We start from the raw sequence: 23,946 nt of genomic DNA, 5'->3' as shown, positions 1-23,946 counted from the left end.
AGAGCGGGGAAAAACTGAGAAAAATCACGTAAGACCTAAGCAGCCAGCACTCGTAGAAGACTGAAGCACCGAAAGTACCTCCAGCCAAGACTACCAGACACATCACGCTTAGAGATCGGGCATTCTCCACAGCCGGTCCAACATTATGGAACTCCATTCCCCCGGATCTTAGAATGGAACCCAACATCTCAACATTCAAGAAAAGACTCAAAACGTGGCTGTTCACGCAGGCCTTTCCTAACTCCAACCCCATCTAACTCCCTTCATGCAACAAGCTCCGCTAGTATTAGCGTTAATAGCCACCTATCACAATGTTATTTATACATATATATAACTTTCTAATCTTCATTTCCCTTCTCATTCCAAGTTATTGTTTTCCTTGTTATATGTAACTGCTTTTCTGCACTATTGTTTAAATGGTAAAGTTTATTATAATTTCACCCCTGTTTCTTGTGAACCAGCATGATGGGACCACCGTCTTGAATGTTGGTATATAAAAAACTTAAATAAATAAATAAATAAATAAAATAAATAAATAAATATTCCCTGCTCCACCGGTACTGGCCTTCTGGCGACCACCTAATCTGAAGTAAAAAAATCATTGAAAAGCAAGCTTCTAACAGTAACTCAAAGAGGAAAATGGCACATTATCCCCTGCAATGTACCATGCTGCAAACCATCTCAAGGACAACATCCCCCACCCACGTCATCCACACGGGAAAAGACGGTCAACATGCTCCTTTTCTAAAGTTATATATATATATATATATTATTCAATTCAGCGAGACAAACCATATGTTAAAGACAAGCATCGGTTCACACAGACACAAGATCAAACACCAAAGAGAAGATGAAGGCTACACACCTCCATGGGGGAGCGCTTTTTGGGATCGGGGGGGGGGGGGGGGGGGGCCGCTGCATCAAGATACTTAAAGGGAAATTTAAAACAATCCAGAAACATTAGGACTTTTGAAGTTAAAACGATCAGACACTTCAGACTGTCAAGAAAGGCCTCTGTCAGGTCAATCTCCTGAATTCACGCGAGCCATAAAATTCTACTGCCTGTCACCTTGTGACCATCCATCAAGCCCTCCGGTGTCCCCCTTCACACTATCACGGGAAATGCTTTTAGTGCTCACACATTTTCTGGTAAAGTCACCTTTTGCTCATTCTGTTCTTACCTGAAGAAGGGAGCATCAGCTCTCAAAAGTTAGTAAAGGGTGTATTTAATCTCTATTTTTATGAATTAAATTCTTTAATAAAGGAGGAAATGCATTATTATCATGAAATAAAGTATATATACACCCAGAATGCCTTCAACAGGCTAAAACAAATAAGTAAATGCACACTAGACAGGTGTCCTGTAATCAAGTGCCTTTTAAGCAAAGCGGAAGCCGACCCGGTTGGCTGCGTAGCCGTGAAGAAAATGAGAATTGGATGGTGGAAAGAAGCTCTTTATTAAAAAAATGCCCGACTCTGGCCGAATTTCGCTCTTTAACATAGAGTTGCCTCAGGGGCAACTAGAAACAAATATATGAACATTAAAATCGAACACAATTAAATAATTAAAAAACAATGAGCTACATGTATAGGTGTTCAAACTCAAGACATACAAAGTTTTTTATATCTAACACATATTATGCATTTTGCTTTATTGTATGTCTTGAGTCTACATCCATACATGTAATATATTGTTTTTAATTTTTTAATTTTGTATTTATCTAATTGTGTTTAATTTTTATGTTCATATATTTGTTCCTAGTTGCCCCTGAGGCAGCTCTATGTTAAAGAGCGAAACTCGGCCAGAGTCGGGCATTTTCTAATAAAGGGCTTCTTTTCACCATCCGATTCTCGTTTTTTTCACTGTCCTGAAAAGCTTACACCATGTGACCTACACCACTGACCAATGCTGAAAGAGATGGAAAAAGTGCGGCTCCGCCTCTTCCTGCATTATTCATTCAAGTGTGCACGACAAGAGCTCCCCACTAAATCCTGAAGCAGCTCTGGCCAGGAATATCAGAGAACGAGGGCAGATATATCTATATCACAGAGGAAGTTGTTATTCGGTCTGCTTCTCTAAACTGTCTGCTACCAAAACTGTTAGCAGGACTTTGCTTTCTGTTTACATATTCCCTCTTAGATCCCATCTGAATGCTTATATCCACATTTCTGTAGAAGCAGATACTGGACTCTGATCTGTTGCTGTAGTTGTCGTGACCACAATAAAGTATTTGGGCGACTCTCTGATTTTCTTTGCGGGTCTTTGCGAATTTCACCAAAACCCTGCTAGCGAAGGTTCAAACTTTACAAAGAATGAGGTACCTGGGCTGCCCCCTACGGTGCCAGAGAGCTCTCGCCTCAGGCTTCTTTTCCCAGTTCCCTCTACTTTAGTTTTTCTTTCATCCCCTTGCTTCCTTCCGCTCTCGTTTCTCTTTCCACCTTCCAGCTGCTTTCCCTTTCCCCCCCATCAAGCCTTTTACCTGTCCCCCTTTTCCTTCCTCCTCCTCCTCTTCTCTCCTTCCCCTCTTTTTACAAACGGCAGCTCTGTCATCGACCCTGCTCCGGTGACGGCGGGCGCCACGGGTTGCAGCAATGGCTCCCATTGCCCCGCTGCTCGCTCCCTCTTCTCCCGCTCACCAACATCGTTAAGGCTGCTTGCATTCAGCAAGCTTGCGAGTGGATTCCTCCAGGGGCTGCCAGAGAGGATCGGGTGGTCAGCTCTGGTTTCTCCGTAAACCGGTCAGGTTTTCCCGACATCCACAATGAATGTGCATCAGCTAAATCCGCCTGCACTGCCTCCAGTCTATGCAAATGTATCTCTTGCATATTCATTGTGGATAATATCCCGAAAACCTGGCCTGTTTGTGGCTCTCGAGAATGGTAATAGGAAAGGAAAAGGGGCGTACTAGATGGACTTGGTATTCTCTGTTTCTTATCCAGGCACTTGGGGGTCATCTCTGCTTCATTCTCTCAAACTAAACAAAGCCAAAGAAGCAGATACCGGACCACACTTTTGCCTTCTCAGCTCCCGGGAGCAGTAGGGATTGAGCAGAAGATGTAGGACAGAGAGGAGGAGGGAGGGGAAGCTTTAATCTCCAGCCCGGAAAGTCGCCACTTCCCATTCGAAAAAGGGCAGAGGCCATGACCTTTGCCACTGACCTTCCACCTCGGGAGGGGGGGGGGTAGAGTGTGAGGGGGGAAATCAGTTCTTCCCGGTTCAATCAAGTTTAACAAAGTTTGCCGTGTGCGTGCCGCACACCTCATGATTAATAAGAGGGCTGAGCTCCTGGGCTCGGGAGGCGGCGGGGGTAGGGCTCAGCGTATCCCCCTCCCCCCAGCACCTCATGAGCCCACGGGACGTACAGCAGGGAGAGTCTGAGAAAGGCCCACTTAACAGCCGGTGTGAAATGTGTTCAGAGAGACAGACAATCCATTCCTCCCTCACCCCCGCGGAGGACGCTTAGCGGAAAACCATCCAGCTGTGCCCTTTTCTTTAGTAGAACACATTTCGGGGGGGGACTTCTTGCCCATGTGGTTAGAAAATCAGAGTTTGACTTAAAAATTAAAAAAAAAATAATTAAAAACCATCAACCCTGTTCTCCATCCCCCACCTCCAACCAAAAAAAAAAAAAAAAGAAATTGTTGGTGAGATAGCTGGGATTGTTTCCCTGCATTAAACAAGACACCTGCCAGAGCAAAGCAAGGGGGGGAAAAAGTGCATCTGGTCCCCCCCCGGGAGAGCAGCACGGTTCGGACAGGAACAGACAATTTTTATTCAAATCCTCCACTGGAAGTTAACAAATAAACGCCACTAACATTCCCCATCCCAGCCCACTTTTCACTCCAATTTCTATTTCATTTCTGGTAAGATAGTAATAATATTTCAAAGGCTTGTGTGTGGGCTCAGAGAAAAGATACTTTTGACCACAGCTGGCAGACAGACAGATGTATATTACAAGAGGAGAAAGGTGATCTAGGGCAGGGGTGCTCAAATCAGGTCCCCCCACCCCAGCCAGTCAGGCTCTCCGGATCTCTCTAAACAGGGATGAGATTTATTTGCACGCACCACCTCCTGTGTGTGCAAGTCATTCTCATGCATATTCATTAGGGATATCCTGAAAACCCCACTGGCGGGAGGTGGGGGGGGGAGAGGAACCAGAGGACCGGTTTGAGCACCCCCCCCCCCCCGACATAGGGGACAAGACCCAAAGAGATAAGCAGTAAAAGCAGCAGGTTGATATTTTGCTGCATCCTCGCTAGTCCTTACTGCTTGCCCTAAGCTGCAGGAAAGAAGGAATCACATTCATTGCAGGGGGGGGTGGGGGGGGGGGGAACAGACTCTGGTCATATTCAGTATTTTCTGTAATACCTGCAAAGATCTGGACACCAGCAGGGGTGCCCCTTTAGTGCAAAACAACAAAAAAAAAAATCCAGTGGAAAAAGAGTGTGGCAGGGTGGGCTCGGTGGTTCAGGTGACAAGTGCACAGCACTGCCAAGCAGACCTTCCCAGGTTTGATCCTCACCCAAGTCGAGTCTTCGGCTCCTGGGGGATGCTGTGGAGGCAGCGACCACAGCCCCAGTGGGAGGAAGTCATGGTGGTCACTGCTCATGGGTGACATCGGGTGGCCAGATTCAGGGTCCGGGATTGCAGGATCTCCCCCCCGACCATGGATGTTGGGGGCATGGAGGGGGAATATGAAATAGAGGGGGAAACCCCTCTGAGTCACTGCAAATAAAGGCTCATGGTGCCAGATCGCAGCCCTGCTTGCAGCTGAGCAGGAGGCACAAAGGAATAGGAGGTTACCGCTGGGTCCGAACTAAAGGACAGGCTGCCCAGTAGCATCAATGGAGCTCATAAAGTAATTATGAGGTGGCTAAAATGAAGGCTTAGCAGTGCAAAATTATGGTGGAAAAATTGGCCACCCAGATGGAAGCTACTTTAGAGATACAGAGGTTTTGCCAGTTGTGTAAAACTTCAGGGAACAAAAATAAGGCTTACAATTCAGCTGATCATATCTAAAGAGCTTCCCTTTATACTGGAATGTTCTTTTATTAGGTCTCCTTATCAAGGGAGTTTCTTTTCTGAAGGATAAGTTGAGAACTTGTTTTTTTGGTAGCAGACTTGTATAGCAGTAGCTACACAAAGAAGAACCCCATCAGGGCCCAGAGTTAAACGAATGGTTCTGCAGAATTTGGGAGACTGCTTCAGCTGAAAACATGAAATCCCATTAATGGAGTCTATGCCCCCTATCTGTGTGTATATGTGAATCCTCCTTCTCCCCCACCCAAAAAAATGCAAAAGCATCCGTCAGAAATTTCTTGGACCTCCTGACAGGTGCGGATAGGATACTAAACACTAAAAGTTTTTAGGAGGACACACCTGCACAGAAATGTCGATCTCATACATCTTTTCTCCTTTGGGAAAGTAAGCTCAGGGCCAGCGCGTCCCATTAGGCGAACTAGGTGGTCGCCTATGGCGCCAACCATCAGGGTGCGCCGAAATGCAGCCGTGTGGGGCCAGAAGCGGAGACTATCCCGCTCGTGGCAAAGAGGAGTAGAGATTCGGTAGGCCGCAAGTGGCGTCCAACCTGCTCGCTGCCTAGAGAAGCACACGCTCGGCGGCGCCAGTGAGGTAGGAGCCTGGGCCGAGACGAGGGGGTCGGCGCGACCGGAGGGGGCACAAGGCTTGCCTAGGATGCCTAATACCCTTGCACCGGCCTTCAGTAGGCTACAAATATTTACCCCAGGCAGATAAGATCTAGATCACAAATATTATGAAATCCGGAATCTGCTCTAAAAGTATATAAGAATGGACGAATTGGAACTGGTACCGTGACCAAGTCATGTCCTTTAATATCATTTAAGAGCAAGAGTATGTTGTCGGAAAGAGAAGTGTGCAAGTCTATTCCTATTAATGGACTTGGTGGCTTTTCTTTCTCTTCTGTATATTTAAGTTTGCCAATGCCTGTAAGACCTCTGAACTGGCAGTACTGTATGCTAGCACTCTGCAATGTCTGAATCTTATTTGTTTGGGAAAAAATGAATAAAAATTATACTGAAAAAAATGTATTTACTTTTATTTATTTAAAAACTTTTCTATACCGTTGCTAAGTTAAATACCGTCGCAACGGTTTACATGTAGGCAGATGTTAAATGAAGGTAAAAGTGTACTATAGTACATTCTAACAGGTGCCGTCAAAGATTCGGTTACAATATGTGGTACAATATGTGGTACAATATGTGTACACTCTATGGTAATATTATTTTACCGGCCTATCTTCCTTCCAGCTTGTTGCAAGCTTCCAAGTTCTCTCCCCTTGTTGATTGTAACTTTTTGACTTATTCCTACTTATTGTTATCTTTCGTTTACGTGAATTTGTTACTCTTGTTTTTCCCTTTGTTAAATTGTAAACCGATCTGATATGGTAAATTTACTATGAAGGTCGGTATAAAAAACTGTTAAATAAATAAATAAATAAATATATCATTAGACATAGTCATTTAGCGAAGTAGTTCATGACCAATTGTACCAAGGTACTTACACCGGTAGTTTTATTACACATAGTATTATAGTTATGGTTTATTGTGGTGTGGAGTTCATAGACTAATCTACTGTATAGTCCTAAGGACTGTATGTCGGTGCCTTTCTGTCTTTTCCTGAAATATTTCTCTCTATTCTCCTGTCACTTTGTAAAATGCTTGTTTAAAAAGCCATGTTTATTTAAAAATGTGTATATTCCACTTTTATTGGGGAGTCCGTGCTAAGCAGAGTGCATCATGTATATAAATGTTGATTAAGCAATAACAGCAAACATTTAAACAACACAATAAATGGAATACAATGTCATCATTACCTACTGCTAGCAACGAAAAGCTGAGCAATGAAAGGCCAAGGCAGAATTAGGAAAATACTGACCGAAACAAATGAGCTTTTAGCTTTTTCTAAAAGCAAAAACTATAATCCAAGATGTTGCAAAGTTCTTGAGAAAGGTCATCCCATAACAAGGGAAACACCCGTTTCCTTGGGGATTGAAGACGTGCTTTCGTGAATGATGGAACACGCAGAACGCAGAGTAGGAGATGAATCAGGCAAGTCAGGCTGGGAAACAGGGACCCTCACCCCAGACAGCAGTGTAGACCAGTGTCATCAATCTACAGTGCAAACGCTGGGGCACTGGCAGCCCAATGCATAATGTGTTCTCTGACCAGGCTGCTGTATTCTGTAAGAGCTGCAGGGCTTTAAGAGAATATTTTAGAAGACCTACGTAAAGGGAATTGTAGTAAGCAATCATAGTTAGCATGAATGCTTGAATTACTGGGTGAGAGAATCTTCCTTGGGTAAGATATATTTCACAGGACAAATCATTTTTAACTTAAAAGAAAACACTCTCTTATAGCAGCAATTAACTATAGCTTGACAGACGAATGTGAGTCAAATATAAAACCCAAGACTCGAAAATGTAAAATTGGCCAGCTCGCCAGGTCTTAGAATCCAACTAACCCACACTGCAATCGTCTTAGAAAGATTTAAGTAGAGATTATTGGCCTCCTCTTAACTGCCCGTAGATAACCTGTCAGAAGTTCCACAGGAAAGAGGAGCTGGATGTCATCTGCGTCGATTCCGAAATTAAATGTTAAAAGAGGAAAGGATGAGGGATGCACAGAGCCCTGTGGAACCCCCAGGGACTGCACCAGTGGCATAGCCAGACCTGATTTTATGGGTGGGCTGTAGGCATGCAGGTCTCAGACCTACTAGTTGTATTCTTATTGATAAAGAAAACACAGATCCAATCAATCATGTAATAAAACAAAAATCAAGTATTCTTTCTTGAATCCTCTTTGCAGAAAGCCAGAAATCATCATAACTACAATAAAATAGCATTACTCATCAGAACAGGTGCAGAGCTAGGACAATTCACATTACAACCAACATGAGAACAAAATATTCAAATTCTGGTGTCACCCCAGCAAAAAATATCCCTCCACTGCTAAACATTTTATGAAGTAACACAAACCTTTGCAATAAAAGAGACATCTAGAACCTTGCCATACCATACAGTCATAGCACTGACTCTCAGGACTCAAATAACAGCAACCCTATGAAAAAGCATCACTGCAAATACTACACCAGGCACTAGAACATTATTAATACATCACCTACTGGATGCTACAGAGAAACTACACACTAGCAGCAATACTGAACCTCAGTCACACTCAGGCAAAGCAGAGACCAACCCTTACCTAATAATTAGAAATAGAACAAAGGACCAAAATACAAAATTATAAGAAATGCACATTCCAATTGCTAAAATCTCAAAATATATATATTTTTTTTACCTCTGTTATCTATATATATGTGCAGGAGAAAGAAGTTTGTGTGGTATGGGCAGCCAGCTCAGTTAAGTTTCCCCAGTGCTTCTCAACCCAGTCCTTGGGGCACATCTAGCCAGTCAGGTTTTCAGGATAACCACAACGAATATGCATGAGATAGATGTGCACAGTGCATGCAAATTTACCTCCATTGCCTCAGGTACAAACTTGCGGGCCAATACAGTAAGGAGCGGTAGGAAGAGCTGTGTTAGTGCCGGGCGCACCCGCGGTTGCCGCACGCACAGTCCTGCTCACCTACCGCTCGATACTGTATTTAAGTAACTTGCAAATGCAAGCCACGTCCAAGAAGCGTCTGTGATGCGTTAGGCCCGCGCAACCCATTTTACTGTATAGGCGCTTAATACAGCGCCTATACAGAATCCTGAGTGTGCTAGTACCTGTCATTTCAAATGACACTGCCCTTTTTTTTTTTTTATAGCCAGTTAGATAAATAAGAACAAAACCATTTTGCTACCTTGCGCACCGAAAGTAATCTAAAAGAGTGGAATAGTTTTCAGTGTCAAATGCAGCAGATCTGTCAACTGATCCTCCCTTTTCTTGCTGATATAGGGAGATCAGAAGTATCACAGGACAATGCCTGCAGCATATAAACTATGGATGGACAAACATATTATGGAATGCACTTTGCTCATCAAAAGAATGCAGAAAACCCATGGCATCATGGGGTGGGAGCGGCGCCAAGAGAGGACATCTGGTGAGGAGCTCCTGTGCTCCTGGGTTGTTGTTATTTCCCTATTTTCTCTAAGCATGGTCAAATGAAAGGGGAAGGGTCTGGACACAAAGGCAGAGGTCTCGCTGAATCCTGAGAGCAGAGCGCCTCTTTCTCCATTGCTTGAAAGCAGCAGCACCGGCTGCGAGTGCAGAGTCCACATCAGTGTTTGGGTTTTGCAGCCTGCAAGGCATTGCCATTGGGGATGGAGCAGGGAAAGCAGTTATGTGCAAAACAGAGGAGGGGGGGCCGGAAGTACATAGAAGGGATGCGGGATTGCTGAGTGGTGGAGATGGTGGTTCCCCTTTCTGGGTCAAGACAGCCCCCCTTCCAATCTGAAGTTCCGGTGCTGCAATGTTTCTGGATAACAGGCCTCTTACTCCCATTACGCTGAAAAGTATTTGGACTGCCCTTTCTTCCTTGGAGCAATCTGTTTCTTCTTTGGTTGCAATTACAAATAGGGTTGCCAACTGGCTCCAGATTTTCAGGACAGGTAGATCCAGTTCTGGTTTTATTTCCCCCCCTGCATGCAAGTACTTATAGTTTTGCTTTTCTTAGGGAATGCAATAGGGAAATCAGAATAAGTCCCAGCATGCAATGGGGTAAACCCAGGACTGGACCAACTTGTCCTGAAAATCTGGAGCCAGTTGGCAGCCCTAATTACAAATAACACACATAGCCGAATTGTTGTGCGGCCTGGCCGCAGCAGGCCACGGTCAGTCCCTCCTACCTCCTCCAACGCGAGCCGGCGCTTTCCCCGGTCGGCGTGGCATGTCCCGCTCTGGGGCCGGCTGACCACGGCCTCCCACGCGGTGCTAGACGCCGCCATCCTGCTTCCTGCAGAGCTCTCCCTAGGCGCGCGCGGGAGGCTCCGCCTCTTAAAGGGGCTGCGGCGGGAAACTTTGGCCCGGCCCCGATTGGTGACTGAGGGGTATTTAAACCCGCCTCAGTCCCCAGTTCTTTGCCTTAGCAGCAGGTCGTCTCCTCAGAGTGCTGGTTGCTGCTTCCTGGCGTCTTCTGGTTCCAGCCTGAAGTTCCTGATTCCGTTCCTGGTCATGATCCTGCTCTGCTCCAGTCCTTTGTTCCTTAGCTCCTGTCCCAGAGTTCCAGTTCCTGCTTTCCTGCCCGCACCTGGTGTTCCTGCCTCCGTTCCTCTCCATGTCCTCCAGTTCCTGTGTTCCTTCTCGGCTTGGTCTCCCGATCCTAACTTCGGCTCGTCCCTCGTTCATGCTTGTCTGCTGCCTGTCTCGACTCCTGGCCTGGTTCTCTCATCCTCGTCTGCTTGCTGCCTGCCCTGGATCTTCGGACTGGGCTCTCGTTCTGCACCGCTGCTGCCAGCCCTGACCCGGACTCCTGACCTCGCCTTCATCTCTGTCTCGTCGAGGCAACCCGCACCTAAGACCTGCCGGCCCCGGCACCCAAGGGCTCAACCTGCAGGGAACGAGGGCTGGTATAGGTAAAACTCCAGCTGGGTTGACCTCGCCTGCACCACCAACCGGCGACGAGAACCATTGAGGGCCGTCTCTCTGTGGTAGCGCTAACCTTCGTCCCGGTCCAAGGGTCCACAATCATAGCACAAATAGAAGACACAGGAAGCGACTATGTTTGCACAGACAGAGCAGAAAGAGAATTTGGACAGCTTTATTGGTACAATTATTTTTGCTACGGTCCTCTCTTGTTTAACACGAGATGGCAATTCACCACAGATTGAGAACTTAGAAAATACTGTGAGACCCCTGAATTTGCAGATATTGAATTTGCCTAAAATGTCCTTGCTTCTTAAAATCTCACATTAGGAAGGCCTTTTTTCTTCATCCAATCTGTCCATCATGTCTCTTCAGACTCTGTCCAGCTGAAACAAAATGCTTACGAACATCCAGAGATTACTTGCGACAGAAGTGATCGAAACAAACTAAAAGAGTCCCTGAGGCAGCGGCACGTGAAACGTGACATCACGTCCGACTCTGGTCTCGGACTCTGGCCACATCGAGAAAGGGAAGTACCATTCTCTGTACTTTTATCAAAAAGGTTAAAAAAAAAAAAGAAAACTTCTTTTCATGTTTATCTTTAAAAAAAAAAAAAGGACTAGTGGACCGATGATTAAAGGTGACACCCGAGCGGTGAATACACAAGTGAAAATCCCGTACTTGTTAACCGCGGGGTGCTATGAAGGTCCGAAGCAAAATATAAAAAAAACATGAAAATATAAAAATATTAGTGAAAATATAAGTTAAGAATTTCTTGATACATAAAAAGGATAAGAGCTCGATGCAACGTGTTTTTCACTCTAAGTCCAAATGTTTCCCATCACTGCTTTGGGTGGTCCTTGCCTCCCTTGCTGACTGACAGCTGGAAAGGAAATCTCTTCTCAGACTGAACACTTTGGTACCACCCTGTGCCAAGACATACAGCAGTCAAGGAGGTCACCCCAAATTCTGTGCACCCCCTACACCATGGCTACTAGAAACTGGAAGGGTATGATAATCAGAAAACCCTATGCCCGTCTCATTTCTTATGCACTTCTTATGAGCACCTGCCGCTGGTCACGGTCAGAGACAGGGTCCTAAGCTACACAACTGAGCGGCCTGGTCCGGTTTTGTAAGTCTTATGTTCTTATGGCAACTGTTCACCATTTCCCCAAGCTCAAGTGTGTCTTCTCCACAAGGCTTAAGGGACTTGCTGGCCCTGACACGAGACTGAAACACAGCCATCCTGGGTGCCTTAGTGCTCTCCGCCATGGCCATGTCATGGACCCCGCCTTGCAGAAATTATGTCATTTCCCATTTCCTACTGAAATATGAAGAGGGTTAAGTCCAGGTCTAATGTTCTCAGCTACTCTAGGTCTCCTGCTTGCTTAGCAGCTGCCAAGGCACACTTCAGGAAGTGCCAGCACCTGAAAGAGCACCAACACGGTTAAGGACCTTCGTTTTCAGCTTTTATTTGATTTTACCTGGGAATTCCAATGCTATAAACAAACAGAAAACAAAATTGATGGAAAAATTACTGTTATAACAAACAGGAATAAAATCAGTGGGAAAGTAATTTTTCCATTTGTTTGGGTGTTTTTTGTTATAACATTAAAATTCCCAGTAAAAATAAAATAAAAACTGAAAACAAAGGTTCCCTAAGCATGGTCAAGAGGGAAGTTGTGAGATGCTAGCAATGAAAGGTGTACAGAACCGTGCAATCCAGTGGCACACATCTGTTTCCTGCTGACAACGTGGCACGCTAGAGGATCTGCAGTGGCAAGCTCAACATGGCCAGCAGCCCGAAGCGATGGAGACATGCAGTTTGCAAAATTATAGAACCACATTGTGAGAAGGTAAAGGCTGTGACTAAGGTCTAAACGTGTCAAGTAGCCTGAGTGCGTTTTCTTCCACTCACAGTCTGGTCCACAGCTGTATTATGGGATAAATACAGGGAGTCTCTAAGGAAGTGATGAGAATTATTAAGCTACAGTAATTGGATGGATGGGCAGACTGGATGGGCCACACGATCTTTTTCTGCCGTCATGCATCTATGTTTTACGTGCTCTCGTGTTGTGCACAGAAGCAACAAAGCAGTGAGGTTGTTGCACAGTGCTTGGGTGGGTTACAGCTACAAGAAGAGTGGTTGAGATCCCACAGGACACAAAGATCGACGGCTCTGATGGATCCGCTGGCGTTTCAGATACTCAACCAAGGAGATGCCAAGGTTTTAGGCTGCGGTGGCAGTTGTTCTGGGAGACAAAATGGACTCTAACCAACACACTAGCTATTTAACCTTCCCCTGAGGAGAAACTGGCCGGGGGGGGGGGGGGGGGGAGGAGAAATCTAAAGCTCGATAAGCACTGTGCCACATCTGCTTTCCTCGCCACCTAACCCACTAGGTTACCATGGTACCAGCTCACTCATCCTTCAGCTAAAGAGACGGAATTTAAAAAAAGACAGTCTCGGGGCCTCACCACTGCAGGCGTTTCAAGGACGTTGACACGAAAACAAACTTGGTGAACGATTCAGGACCCAGCCAGGTGCTTCCTTACACCGAAGCTGGGCTGCAGTCTGTAATTCGTGCAGCTCTCCTTTAACAAGAGAATTCATTCTAAGGGCCTAGCCCCGAAGGGCACTGTAAAAGCGGACCCGCTACTCCCAGTCGCTGCAGCTCAGTAATCCGCCATAATATCATGAGGCCTAAGGCCCCAGCGGCTCACCACCCCGCTGCTCTATTATGGAGACTTCCTCCCTACTCTGCAGTGCAAACCCCCCCCCCCCGAAAATAGCCATTCGCTATGACACAACAGTCGACCCCTTTCTTATTTCCTCTTGACTGGAATGGCGATGCCCATTCTCCGGGACACTTACGGCTTTCAGGACCCGAGATCATGCGGGTTTGGCGGCAAACCGGGGAGACAATGAAGTCTTAAAGGATTTCTTCTCGGCTTCTCCGCTGCCACCCATCCTTTCATGCGCTCTGCTTCACGAGGTTTCATTAAAAGCGGAGTATAAACACACACACACACACACACATACACACACACATATACACACACACACCCACACACACACGCTCTATGGAACACAGAAGTGGATTACAGCCACTGGGGATGGACAAAAGGGAGATTAGCGAAGACCTACTGAGTCTCTGTCCTAGCAGACAAAAAAGTAATTGTTTCTCTCTGAAACCAAAGCAAAAACAAAAAAAATAAAGGGGGTTAGAGACAGGGAGAGGGAGAGCTAGTAGGAAGGGTGATAGCCAAAGGGATGGCGACAGAGCTGAGAGATACAGATAGATGAGAGAGAGAGAATAGCTGAGAGAGTTGCACGCAGAAAGAAAGAAGGGAGGCACGAAAAGCTGGAGAGAACGGCGGAGAGAACTGAAAGAAAGACATTGAGTGAGGCAAAATTTAAAAAAAAAAAAAATTGGACAGAGAGGAGCAGATGGGAGATAAAGAGCGGAAGAAGGTGAGAATGTGGAAAAGAGAGGAAAGCGAACTGGATGAAGCGAGAGAAGTAAAAAGCAGGGAAAGAAATGCAAAGGCTGTGGGACAAGGAGGAAGAGAGACAGAAGCAGGGGAGGAAAGAGAAAAGGCGGGGACATGCAAAAACAAGAGAAAGAGAGAGGCAAGAGACTGAGAAAAAGCAAGAAAGGAGGAAAGAAGAGAAAAAAAAACAGAGAAAAGGAAAGCGAGGAAGCTGAACAGAGTGCGGAGGAAGAGATGGGACACAAAGCCAGGAAAAAACGGAACAAAGTGCCCACAGGCGAAACGCTGCAGCCGATTCATCGCGAGGGGTCTGGGGGTGCTTTACTTCCTGGCCCTGCCTACACCTCTCAACCCATCACGTAAACCCCAGATCGCAGGGCCCAGTCGTTTTACCCATGCCTAACCAGGACCCGCTGCTCTTCCCCGTGCCCCTGCAATATTAGAGGTTTCCTTTCCTACCTGGCGCTCGGGAGCAGAGCTTGGGGCCGTTGCCTGTCTGTCTTCCATGAGCCTTCGTTCACCGCTGCCTGGGGATGTTCTCCCTATCTCATGCCCACCAGCCTGGTCACTTCAGGGGGTCCTGAATCCGGGCCACCGGGTTGTCGTCCTGTACCGACGCCCATGTCTCGCTCTCTCCCCCCCCCCCCCCCGCCCCGGGGGGGGGTGGGGTGGGGCCTGAGACTGCTGCCTCTGCATCATCCCCAGCCCCGAAGCAGAAGACCTGAGGTTCTGAGAACGAGCTACGAACGTGCCCAGCCCTCGCCACTAAGCAAGCCCCCGATGGAGCGCACCGTTAGGCGGCATTTGGACGCGCGTTTTGGACACGCTAGCTTTACCCCTTATACAGTAAGGGGTAATAGCGCGTCCAAAACGCGCGTCCAACCCCCCCGAAGCTAATAGCGCCAGCAACATGCAAATGCATGTTCATGGCCCTATTAGTCATTCCCGCGCAATTCAAAAAGCAAAATGTGCAGCCAAGCCGCATGTTTTGCTTTCAGAAATTAGCGCCCACCCAAAGGTAGGCGCTAATTTCTCCGGGCACCGGGAAAGTGCACAGAAAAGCAGTAAAAACTGTTTTTCTGTGCACCCTCCGACTTAATATCATGGCGATATTAAGTCGGAGGTCCCGAAAGTTTAAAAAAGTAAAAAATTAAAAAATAAAATAAAATTTTCAAATGGGCCCGTGGCTGGCGGGTCAAAAATCAGACGCTCGATTTTGCCACCGTCCATTTTCCTAACCCATGGCTATTAGCGGGCTCGAGAACCGACGCCGGCAAAATTGAGCATCAGCTGTCAAACCCGCTGACAGCCACCGCTTCCGTCAAAAAGGAGGCGCTAGGGACGTGCTAGTGTCCCTAGCGCCTCTTTTTACCGCCGGGCCTAATCTTAATAAATTAAAATACTGAATCGCGCGCACAGGAGAGTGACCTGTGCGTGCGCCGGGAGAGCAGGCGCTCACCCGCTCTCCCGCGTTTTTACTATATCGGCCCGTATGTTCCGAGGCAGAGGGCCTTTGTAGCGCTTACACAGAAAGAATTCGAATCGGTGGGGGAGAAGGGAATCATTTCATTGGTTCCAGATGTTCCCACTGATTTGATGCAAAAGAAAGACCTTTCCCTATGCTGTACGTACAGTAAAAAAAAAAAAAAATCTGTTGACTAAAGCCCCGTTATGTGAGACAGATACTGAAAAACAGATCTTACAGCCAATAACTAAAAATGGTGCAGGCTTATTTACATTAGAGACAGAAACTAACGTTACATTTTCGAGGCAGCAAAAAGTTATTTTATGTTGAGAAAAAGGATTAATGCTCTATGTCAGTGGTTCTCAACCTTTTTTCTGTCGGGACACACCTGGTAGATAGTTCTCACATTCGTGACTCATTGAACAAATGACAGTCAAAAGGTTAAATGTAAATGTACACTTTGCCTCCACAGGAAGGCCCCACTCTCACCCCTGACCCTCAGCAATGGGTATAAAGCAGAACTAGAACATTCCCCGTACAACTCACCATACAAAAAAGATATTCTGGTGTTACCTCAATAACAGCAACACAAACTCCCTCTTCTACCAGGCACAATAGCCCTACTTATAAAAAGACAGCAGTTCACCACCAATGCAAGTCCTATTGAGAAACCACAACAAATACACATGATTTACCTCACCTCAGTCATACACACAAGATCGACCTTCACCAAATACAGAAAGACCACAAATTACAAATATGGAGACAGAAATTGGAATGGAAACCCAAAAAGCCACTCTGCATGCAGTGCAAACCTGGAGAAATGGAAAGAGAAATATAGCACCTAACATGATCCCAGGATCTGCAATAATGCTCACAAACTAACCTGCACAAAGTTACACCTGCATTATGGCATGCACTCACATGGAACAACCCTACCTATAAAAAGGCAACACTACAAATATTAAACCAGGCCCTAAACACCAATACACCTCCAATTAGGGAAACAGAATAAGCCAAGCTGCTATAGAGCCCCACATAGCTTTATAGTTGTTAAACTCTATGAATAAATGTTTCAAAACAGCTGATGAACAGAACAACATCTAACAATTAAAAACTCTTAAAAATTATTAAAAATTCTCCAAACACCAATAAAATATTTCAGAACAGCAGACATATCACATAATACCCTATAATTAAAATGGGAGTCAAGAAAAATGAACTTAAAAAGCCACCTTTACTTACCCTCTCCAGCAGTTCTCCTACTCCTTTCCCGTGCAGGCCACACCAGAAGTAGCAGTAGCTGCTGAAGCTGTCTTCAACATCCTCTTCCTTAGGGACCACAACCAGTCTCACACATTCACACACACACATTCACACACACACACACACCGGCCACCTCCCTGATCAGTCTTTTTTTCACACATACACACTCACCTCTTTGACCAGTTTCTGTCAATCACACAATGCTCTCTCTCTCTCTTTCTTTCTTTTACTTACACACAGGCTTTCATTCACACACCTGTTCTCTCTATCTCACTTACATACAGGCTCTCAATCACACACATACCCCCTCTCTCTCTCACAGCCACAACCAGCCAGAAACATGCTCCATCTCTCTCTCTCTCTCACACACACACACAGACAGAAGCACCCTCCCTCTCTCACATATACACCACACACACACACAAGCACCCTCCTCGTCTTACATACACAACCACACACACAGAAGCATCCTCCCAATCTCAAATACATACACAACCCACACAGGCCCCCAGCTGATCAGATCTAATCTTCAGTCCTGCTGGCCTGGTCTCCAGCGGCGGCTAGCGGCTTCTGTCTTTGGTCCCGCCGGCCTGGTCTCTGGCAGCAGCCAGCAGCTCCGGTCTTCAGCTCTGCTGGCTGTGGGTAACACGTGACACACCTGCTGCTACTTGCCGACACATTGGTTGAGAATTGCTCCTCTATGTAACATGCCAAATTGGCCCAAATACAAGAAGTGTTGTTTCTTTCCAAGATGGCGTCCACCTAGCAGCCATGCTGGACTGAGCTCTGCTGACTACAGTCTACTGTTTTCTTTTTTTCATCTGCATGTTTGATTTTATGGGTCACAAACACAAGCAGAAGGTGTGGGAGGTTCCATCGAACCTCAGTCGCCAGTCTGTCGTCACTGGTTTCATGCAGCATTTGCCTTGGACAAGATCTGTTGGTTCTCCTATGCCTTCATGCCTGGAAGCTGAGATATCTCTCAGCTCTGTTGACCATGCTATTTCCCTGCTGCCATCCCATGATGGAGCCGGGCCCACTCACTGAAGCTGAAAGAATGTACAAAGAAGCAACAGACAGGGGACTGAAGATTCCAGCTTTCACGAGAGTGAATCAGCCAGGCTATTCAAACTGAGGGACATCACAGGACGAGCAGGAAGGGAGAATAGGCAGAGAGGGATTTGAATATTCCATCTTCAATGCCTGATGTACAGCGGGAGTTTGTGAGAACCGTGGTAAGCAACTTGGTTTTCTCCCTAGCCCTGTACATCAATGCTAGTTCTCTTACTATTCCCCCTCTGGATAGGCCTGCCACCATCACACTGAACTCTATCTGGACTGTTTGGCATCCCTCCACCAAGCTATTGCCTCATTGGCGACTGTCTTCTCAAATAGTTTGGTGATCTCAGACTCAGATAAAGCATAAAATGCAGCAAAGAAGAGCCACTCTGCTCCTTAATGTAGCCCCTCCCCTCCTGTCATTCAATGACAGGAGGGGAGTGGGTGAGGCTGGAATAGACATTGCAGAGCAAAGAATAGCTACTCTGCTCCCTTCCTTATCTATCTGTAGGGAACAGAAGAGAAAGCTAGAGTGGACAGTGGAGCAAAGAAGAATTCAGTTTTTGTCTGCATTTTTCTATTTCTGTATTTATGGTCACATTCTGTATTTGGTAAGGGTCTGCATTCTGCATGTGTGACAGAGCTGAGGTATTCTGCTAGCGTGTAGGTTCTGTATAGGGATGTATAGAAGTCCGGCTTGCTCTGTTTTCCAAATATATGTATTGGTGTTTTAGAGCCCGGTGGAATATTTACAGTGTTACCTTTTCATATATGGGATTGTTGCTGTCTGCGTTCTAGAGTAAGTGCTGTTTTGGTAGGGCAGGTAATGCTATTTGAGTTCTGAGTGACATTTTTGCAGGGCGTTAGCAGAGGCGGATTCCCGAGGAAGACCGGCCCGGGGATTCGCCGCCCAGGCCGGCCCAGGACACATCACGTGGTCTGCCAAGCGCGGCTGCGCATGGCAGACCACGTGACTGGAGCGACCGGCCCACCGGGGGATGCCCAATCCCCCGATAGGCCAATCCGCCCCTGGGCGTTAGTGTCACTGTAACAGAATTTATATTTTTTTCCCTAAGGTGAGTAGGAAAGGAAAACATCCTAGTTCAGTCCAGCTAGCCATTTCAGAGATTACTTTCAACCAATGCATAATTCATAAATTTATGCATTCGATTTTTGTTTTTTGCAGTCTATCCTCAAAACTCACAGTAATCAGACACTGACATAAATTCTGAAACATTTATATTATGTGTGTGTGAAGCACTAATGCAAAAAATTAAATATAGTAAAATCAAATTTATTTCAATATAAAGCACACACCTAAATTGGTAAATTACAAAAATACTATCAACATATACAAACACATCTTTGAAAAATAGGCAACTAATTGAACCGAGAGAAAGCAAGGAGCTAACAAGCCATTCTGCAATTAGTCCATGCTTGCAAAGCTCTTAAAAATTCTGAAGTCGTGATAATATGAAGCTTGTTCGGCAAAACTGTAGTTCTTCTTCCTCTTATCAAAACTGACAGTTTTCTCCCCCTAACACAGGGCCACTGTTTCGCCAGGGGAAAAAGCTGCAGGGCTCGATCGAGGAGCCTAACATGTATGTATCGACGGCAAGACCCTTAAGGGATGCCTATAAGGGATCCTTACATGTCCCTCCAATCAGAGTTGTGCACCATTCAAACATCAGAGACCGGACATTCTCGATCACAGGTCCCTCCATCTGGAACGCCATGCCTCCGGACCTCAGGCAGGAAACTTGTCTACTAACTTTTAAAAAGAAACTAAAGACATGGCAGTTCTGCCGAGCCTTCCCCAGTACTAGCCCAACAGCCTGACTTAGAATTGTTCCATCACTTATGTAAATAAACAAACGCTAAATCACACCTACAAGTTATCATGAGGTCGGCTCCTTGCCTCCCTCCCATGTATATAGTACTTTAGCTTCGTTCTCCCCTTCTTTATTTCCTACTCCCAGTTAAGGCATCCTTTGTTATAATGTAACTTTATGCTCCTTAAATTGTCTCTTGTTGATTGGTTGGTTATAGTTACTGCTTAGTTCGATGTAAACCGAGTTGATTTGATTTGTATCAAGAAAGTCGGTATATAAAAGCCTTTAATAAATAAATAAAATAAATAAATGTATCACCACAATGTGCTGAAGTAAATGCTTATCCATAATTATGAGTCTACTCCAGCCAGTGTAGGATATTTCTTCACGTATAGTGTTATCAAAGGTCAGTCAGCCTCGTTTTCTCTTGATTCAAGTATGGAGGAGGAAGGCTGAGTTTGGCTGACATTTGATGGTACTACATGTGAAGAAATATTCTACACTGATCACTAATGTGGCCCTAGGGCCAGAGTTACTGAAGAGTTTTCTCACTTTGTGCCTATGGGAAAAATATTTAGCACATCTGGCCCTAAGCTTTCAGACAGGGTTTGCAAGACACATCTGCTGAAGATTTTTTTTTTTTTTTTTTTAACTATGCCCTTGCAAATGCAAAGTTAAGATTCAAAGACTTGGGGGGGGGGGGGGGGGGGGGGGGAATTATTTTTTTGACTCACAGCACCGGATTATTAAAGTCGAGAAACTCTCCAAAGAGGCAACGGCAGAGTTATCAAGTTCTGAATCAACCACAGGCCAGCCATCACAGGAACCAGTTCAGGCCATCAGAAGCAAGCCCCCAACCCCGCCACAAACATCTCGATCTCTAGAACTTTCTGCCGGCACGTTCAAGCCTCTGTAGCGGCAACAGGCTATACTGGGTAAGGGAGATGATAAGATTAAGGTGGCAAACTACAGCCCTCCCCACTCCCCTTCCAGAAGACTCATTCTTTGGTCCTGCTCCTTCTGAAAACAGAGGCTGTGTCACTAATTACATTTCAGAGAGAAGGATTACATTACCAGTCATGGCCGCTAAATTCCTTGTGTATGACTTGGCGGTGAGATATTTTCACTTGTCTTGTCTCCCTCCCCCCCTCCTCCAAGCTCAGTACTGGGGGGGGGGGGGGGGTTATCAGACTGCCATTACAGTAGATTTGGTATTGTATTATATGGAAATATTGATTCTAGCTTTGATTATGAAATATTTTGGTTTTGATACTGTATGCTATGGAAAACTTATGGAATTAATTAAACATAAGTAAAAAAAAAAAATAAAGGAGAAAAGGAAATAGGACTCCAAATCCCAAGATGTATAGAGATAGGTGAAAATTCCCAAAACTGGCTCACGGTAACTGTTCTCTCTCCTCCTGTGATGTTTCCCCCTGTCAACCCCCAATAATAACTGAGGGTCTGGGCAGCACTGATTTATCATTTAATTTTAAAACTTACGTATCGCCATTTCAATATTGTTCACAGCAAGGGCTAATGAAATTAAATAGAACACACGTGCATTATAAAACGCAGCAATGCTACAAAATAAAAACAATTAATAAGTATCTTGTCCTACATGAGAAAATTCTACCTTTGCTTTCTATTGGGTAAAAGGTGTGTGGCTGCTGTATTAAGTTCACCATGTGCGCACTGAAATGATCATTATGTTTCTTGCATTCGTCAGGGTGGGGGGAAGGGTACATTTCTTGGGACCGGACCTTAGGATCAGGGAGCTAACAGGGAAATTCAGAATTATCCAAGAAGATTAGGACATTGAAAAATAAAATGATCAGAAGATTTCAGAAACAAAACACAGAAAAAGTGCTTAAGAGATCCAAAATGCTTACCCCTGGGCAGGGGGCTTCCTACGGACTCTGCCCATAGCTGTGACTGGTATTAATATAAAGGCCAGAAGGGGGGGGGGGGGAGGGGGGGGGAGGGGAGAACTCATGGCCAGTGAGGACAGACGGCCTCATAAACCTATGAAGAGATGAAAAGCTGAAATCACAGTAGCCAGGACAGCAGAGAAACCATTTACAAAACAGCACAGTGAAGGTGTGGAGTCAGATTGCTGGAGAAGGATGACGGCGTTCAAAGAAATGGCTATACCACGCTGGACATGCTCAATAAAACCGTTCATTGCCTTCATCGGAGGCTATTGGGGCATGGATGCCCATTATCCTGAGAGCTGCATGCTGACCTGCAGGCAACTACCTATGAATTCTGCCGCCCCAGGAGCCCCTCCCCCACACCACGCAGCCAACAGCGTGGATTTACCTACCCATGCACAGCGTGTCCGACAAGGGAGAGCACTCCCGGATCTTCACTTCGCTCTCTTTGCACTCCATCTGGCAGGGCAAGCAGGGCGATACGCCGCTGGCCACCTCCGAGTAGAAGCCCGGGGGGCAGGCCTCGCATTCCGTGTTCCTGGTCAGGCCACACGCCACGCTGACCCCGTAGCCGAGTCGGCACTCCTGGCAGGGGAGGCACTGGGTGCTCCCGTTCTCCACGTGCCTGTAGTAGCCGCTGGTGCACTCGCAGACGGTGTCCCGGGCAGGGGTGCAGGCAGACGCCAGCTGCGTGTGCTCCTGGCACGTGCTGCACGGCTGGCACTGCTCGGTGGCGCTGCTGACGGGGGAGAACGTCACACCTGCAGGCGGAACAAACCAAGAGTTACGGATTACAGGGGAAAAAAAAAAAAAGAACAACAACTCTAGGGAAGAGAAAAAAAAAACCAATTGGTGTTAAGCATGGTCAGCGGCAGGGTTACCGAACAGGATTCATGACAACCAAGATCAGGGAAAGTCAGTCCTGCCTTTACCTCACTGCAAGGCTAGAGGTGCTTGCTGCTCTGCTGGTGTTCTTAAGTGAGGCAGAGCTGCACCTCTTTGCCTGCAATGGGGCAAAAAGCAGGACTGGATCAGCTTGGCCCTGGCATCACAGCTGCACTTTTGAATACACCTCCAAAGTTAAGTTGAACAAGTTTATCCGGCTAACTTTGCTATCCGGACAACGATTGAATACGGACCTCCGCATGTACGTTTCTGATTGGTCCCCATCTATAATATATTGGGGGGGTTTGTTGTTTTTTTTATTTTGCTTTCTGGTACCTCTGCGTCTACTGTCTAGCCTTTCTCTCTTTAAATGTTTGCTGTGACTGACAAGTTCCTGTAATAAAGGACGCACTGATTATTCTAAGACTGCCTCCTTGTGATATCTGAGGATGAGCAAGTGGAACCACAGATTCAGAGACTGTAGAGTTCATATACACACACACACACATGATATTATATATATATATATATATATATATATATATACATATACATATATATTAAATAGACTTCAGTTTTCGATATTGGTACCGAAAGGATCTTTAAAGCTTCATTTCAAGAAAAAAGAAACAAAAAAAAAAACAAAAACAGGACCTATGAAGGCAGACAATTTACAGCATGTGAAAAGCTGTCTAGAAACAGTAATATTTGGTATTTCTAAAGCTCCATCCGTTTCCAGGGTGACAGACCAAGACTGCAAACTCGCATGACTGCAATGTTCCACCAGCAAAGAGTTACGGTTAAAGTGCGGGTACAGGGAGGCTCCCAGCTGTTACTCACCTGCTCGGCAAGGTTCGCACAAGGTGTTGGAACTAGTACAGGCAGCAGCGACCCCTGAGCCCGGAGGACAGAGGTCACAGCACTCGCCCTGGGAGGAATGATGCCCGCTTTCACAGTCCTCCTCCACGGACACCTGAAAGAGTCAAAGGAAAAAACGGACAGTGAGCGAGGTCAAAGGGCGGAGCAGGGGGGGGGGGGTTCAGAACTACTCTTACAGGAGGTGCCACAAAATAGGTCCCCAAGCAGCAGCAAGCAAAGTGGGCGGGGGGGCGTTACCTACACAGAGGCCCAGGCAGCAGTGAACTAAGGTGGGAGAGAGGGGCATTTACCTACAGGGGCCCCCATAACCAGGCTTAAGCAAGAACGACAGCAAAGACCCGTGTCACGGAGAGGGTCACGCAGAAAAATTAAGTGCACGTACGCCGGGCACATGGTAGAAGACACAGAAAAGGTTTGAATTAGTACGAGTTTGAATTTTGCTCAGCGAAAGGATGTCCAGTTCCAGTCCTCGAGGGCTGCACAATGGCCAGGTCTACAGGGCATCCCTAATGAATAGGTATGAGATAGATTTGCATACGACTGGGGCGGTGTGCAAGCACATATAC

General features: G+C 46.1%; 1 protein-coding gene across 1 annotated transcript in view; it reads right to left on the bottom strand.

Moving 5' to 3' along the window:
• Positions 1-23,946, bottom strand: part of LOC115084003 (tumor necrosis factor receptor superfamily member 16-like) — a 141,287-nt gene that overhangs the window by 50,210 nt on the left and 67,131 nt on the right. The window contains exons 2-3 of the mRNA XM_029588238.1: positions 23,342-23,474; positions 22,009-22,377 (exon numbers count right to left, since the gene is read on the bottom strand). Of these exons, the coding sequence (XP_029444098.1) occupies positions 22,009-22,377; positions 23,342-23,474 (502 nt within the window). The remainder of the gene's footprint in view (positions 1-22,008; positions 22,378-23,341; positions 23,475-23,946) is intronic.

This window comes from Rhinatrema bivittatum, chromosome 2 (assembly GCF_901001135.1).
Source record: "Rhinatrema bivittatum chromosome 2, aRhiBiv1.1, whole genome shotgun sequence".
NCBI lineage: Eukaryota > Metazoa > Chordata > Amphibia > Gymnophiona > Rhinatrematidae > Rhinatrema > Rhinatrema bivittatum.
Note: the sequence above shows the minus strand (reverse complement) of the source record. Positions and strands in the feature narration are given on the sequence as shown.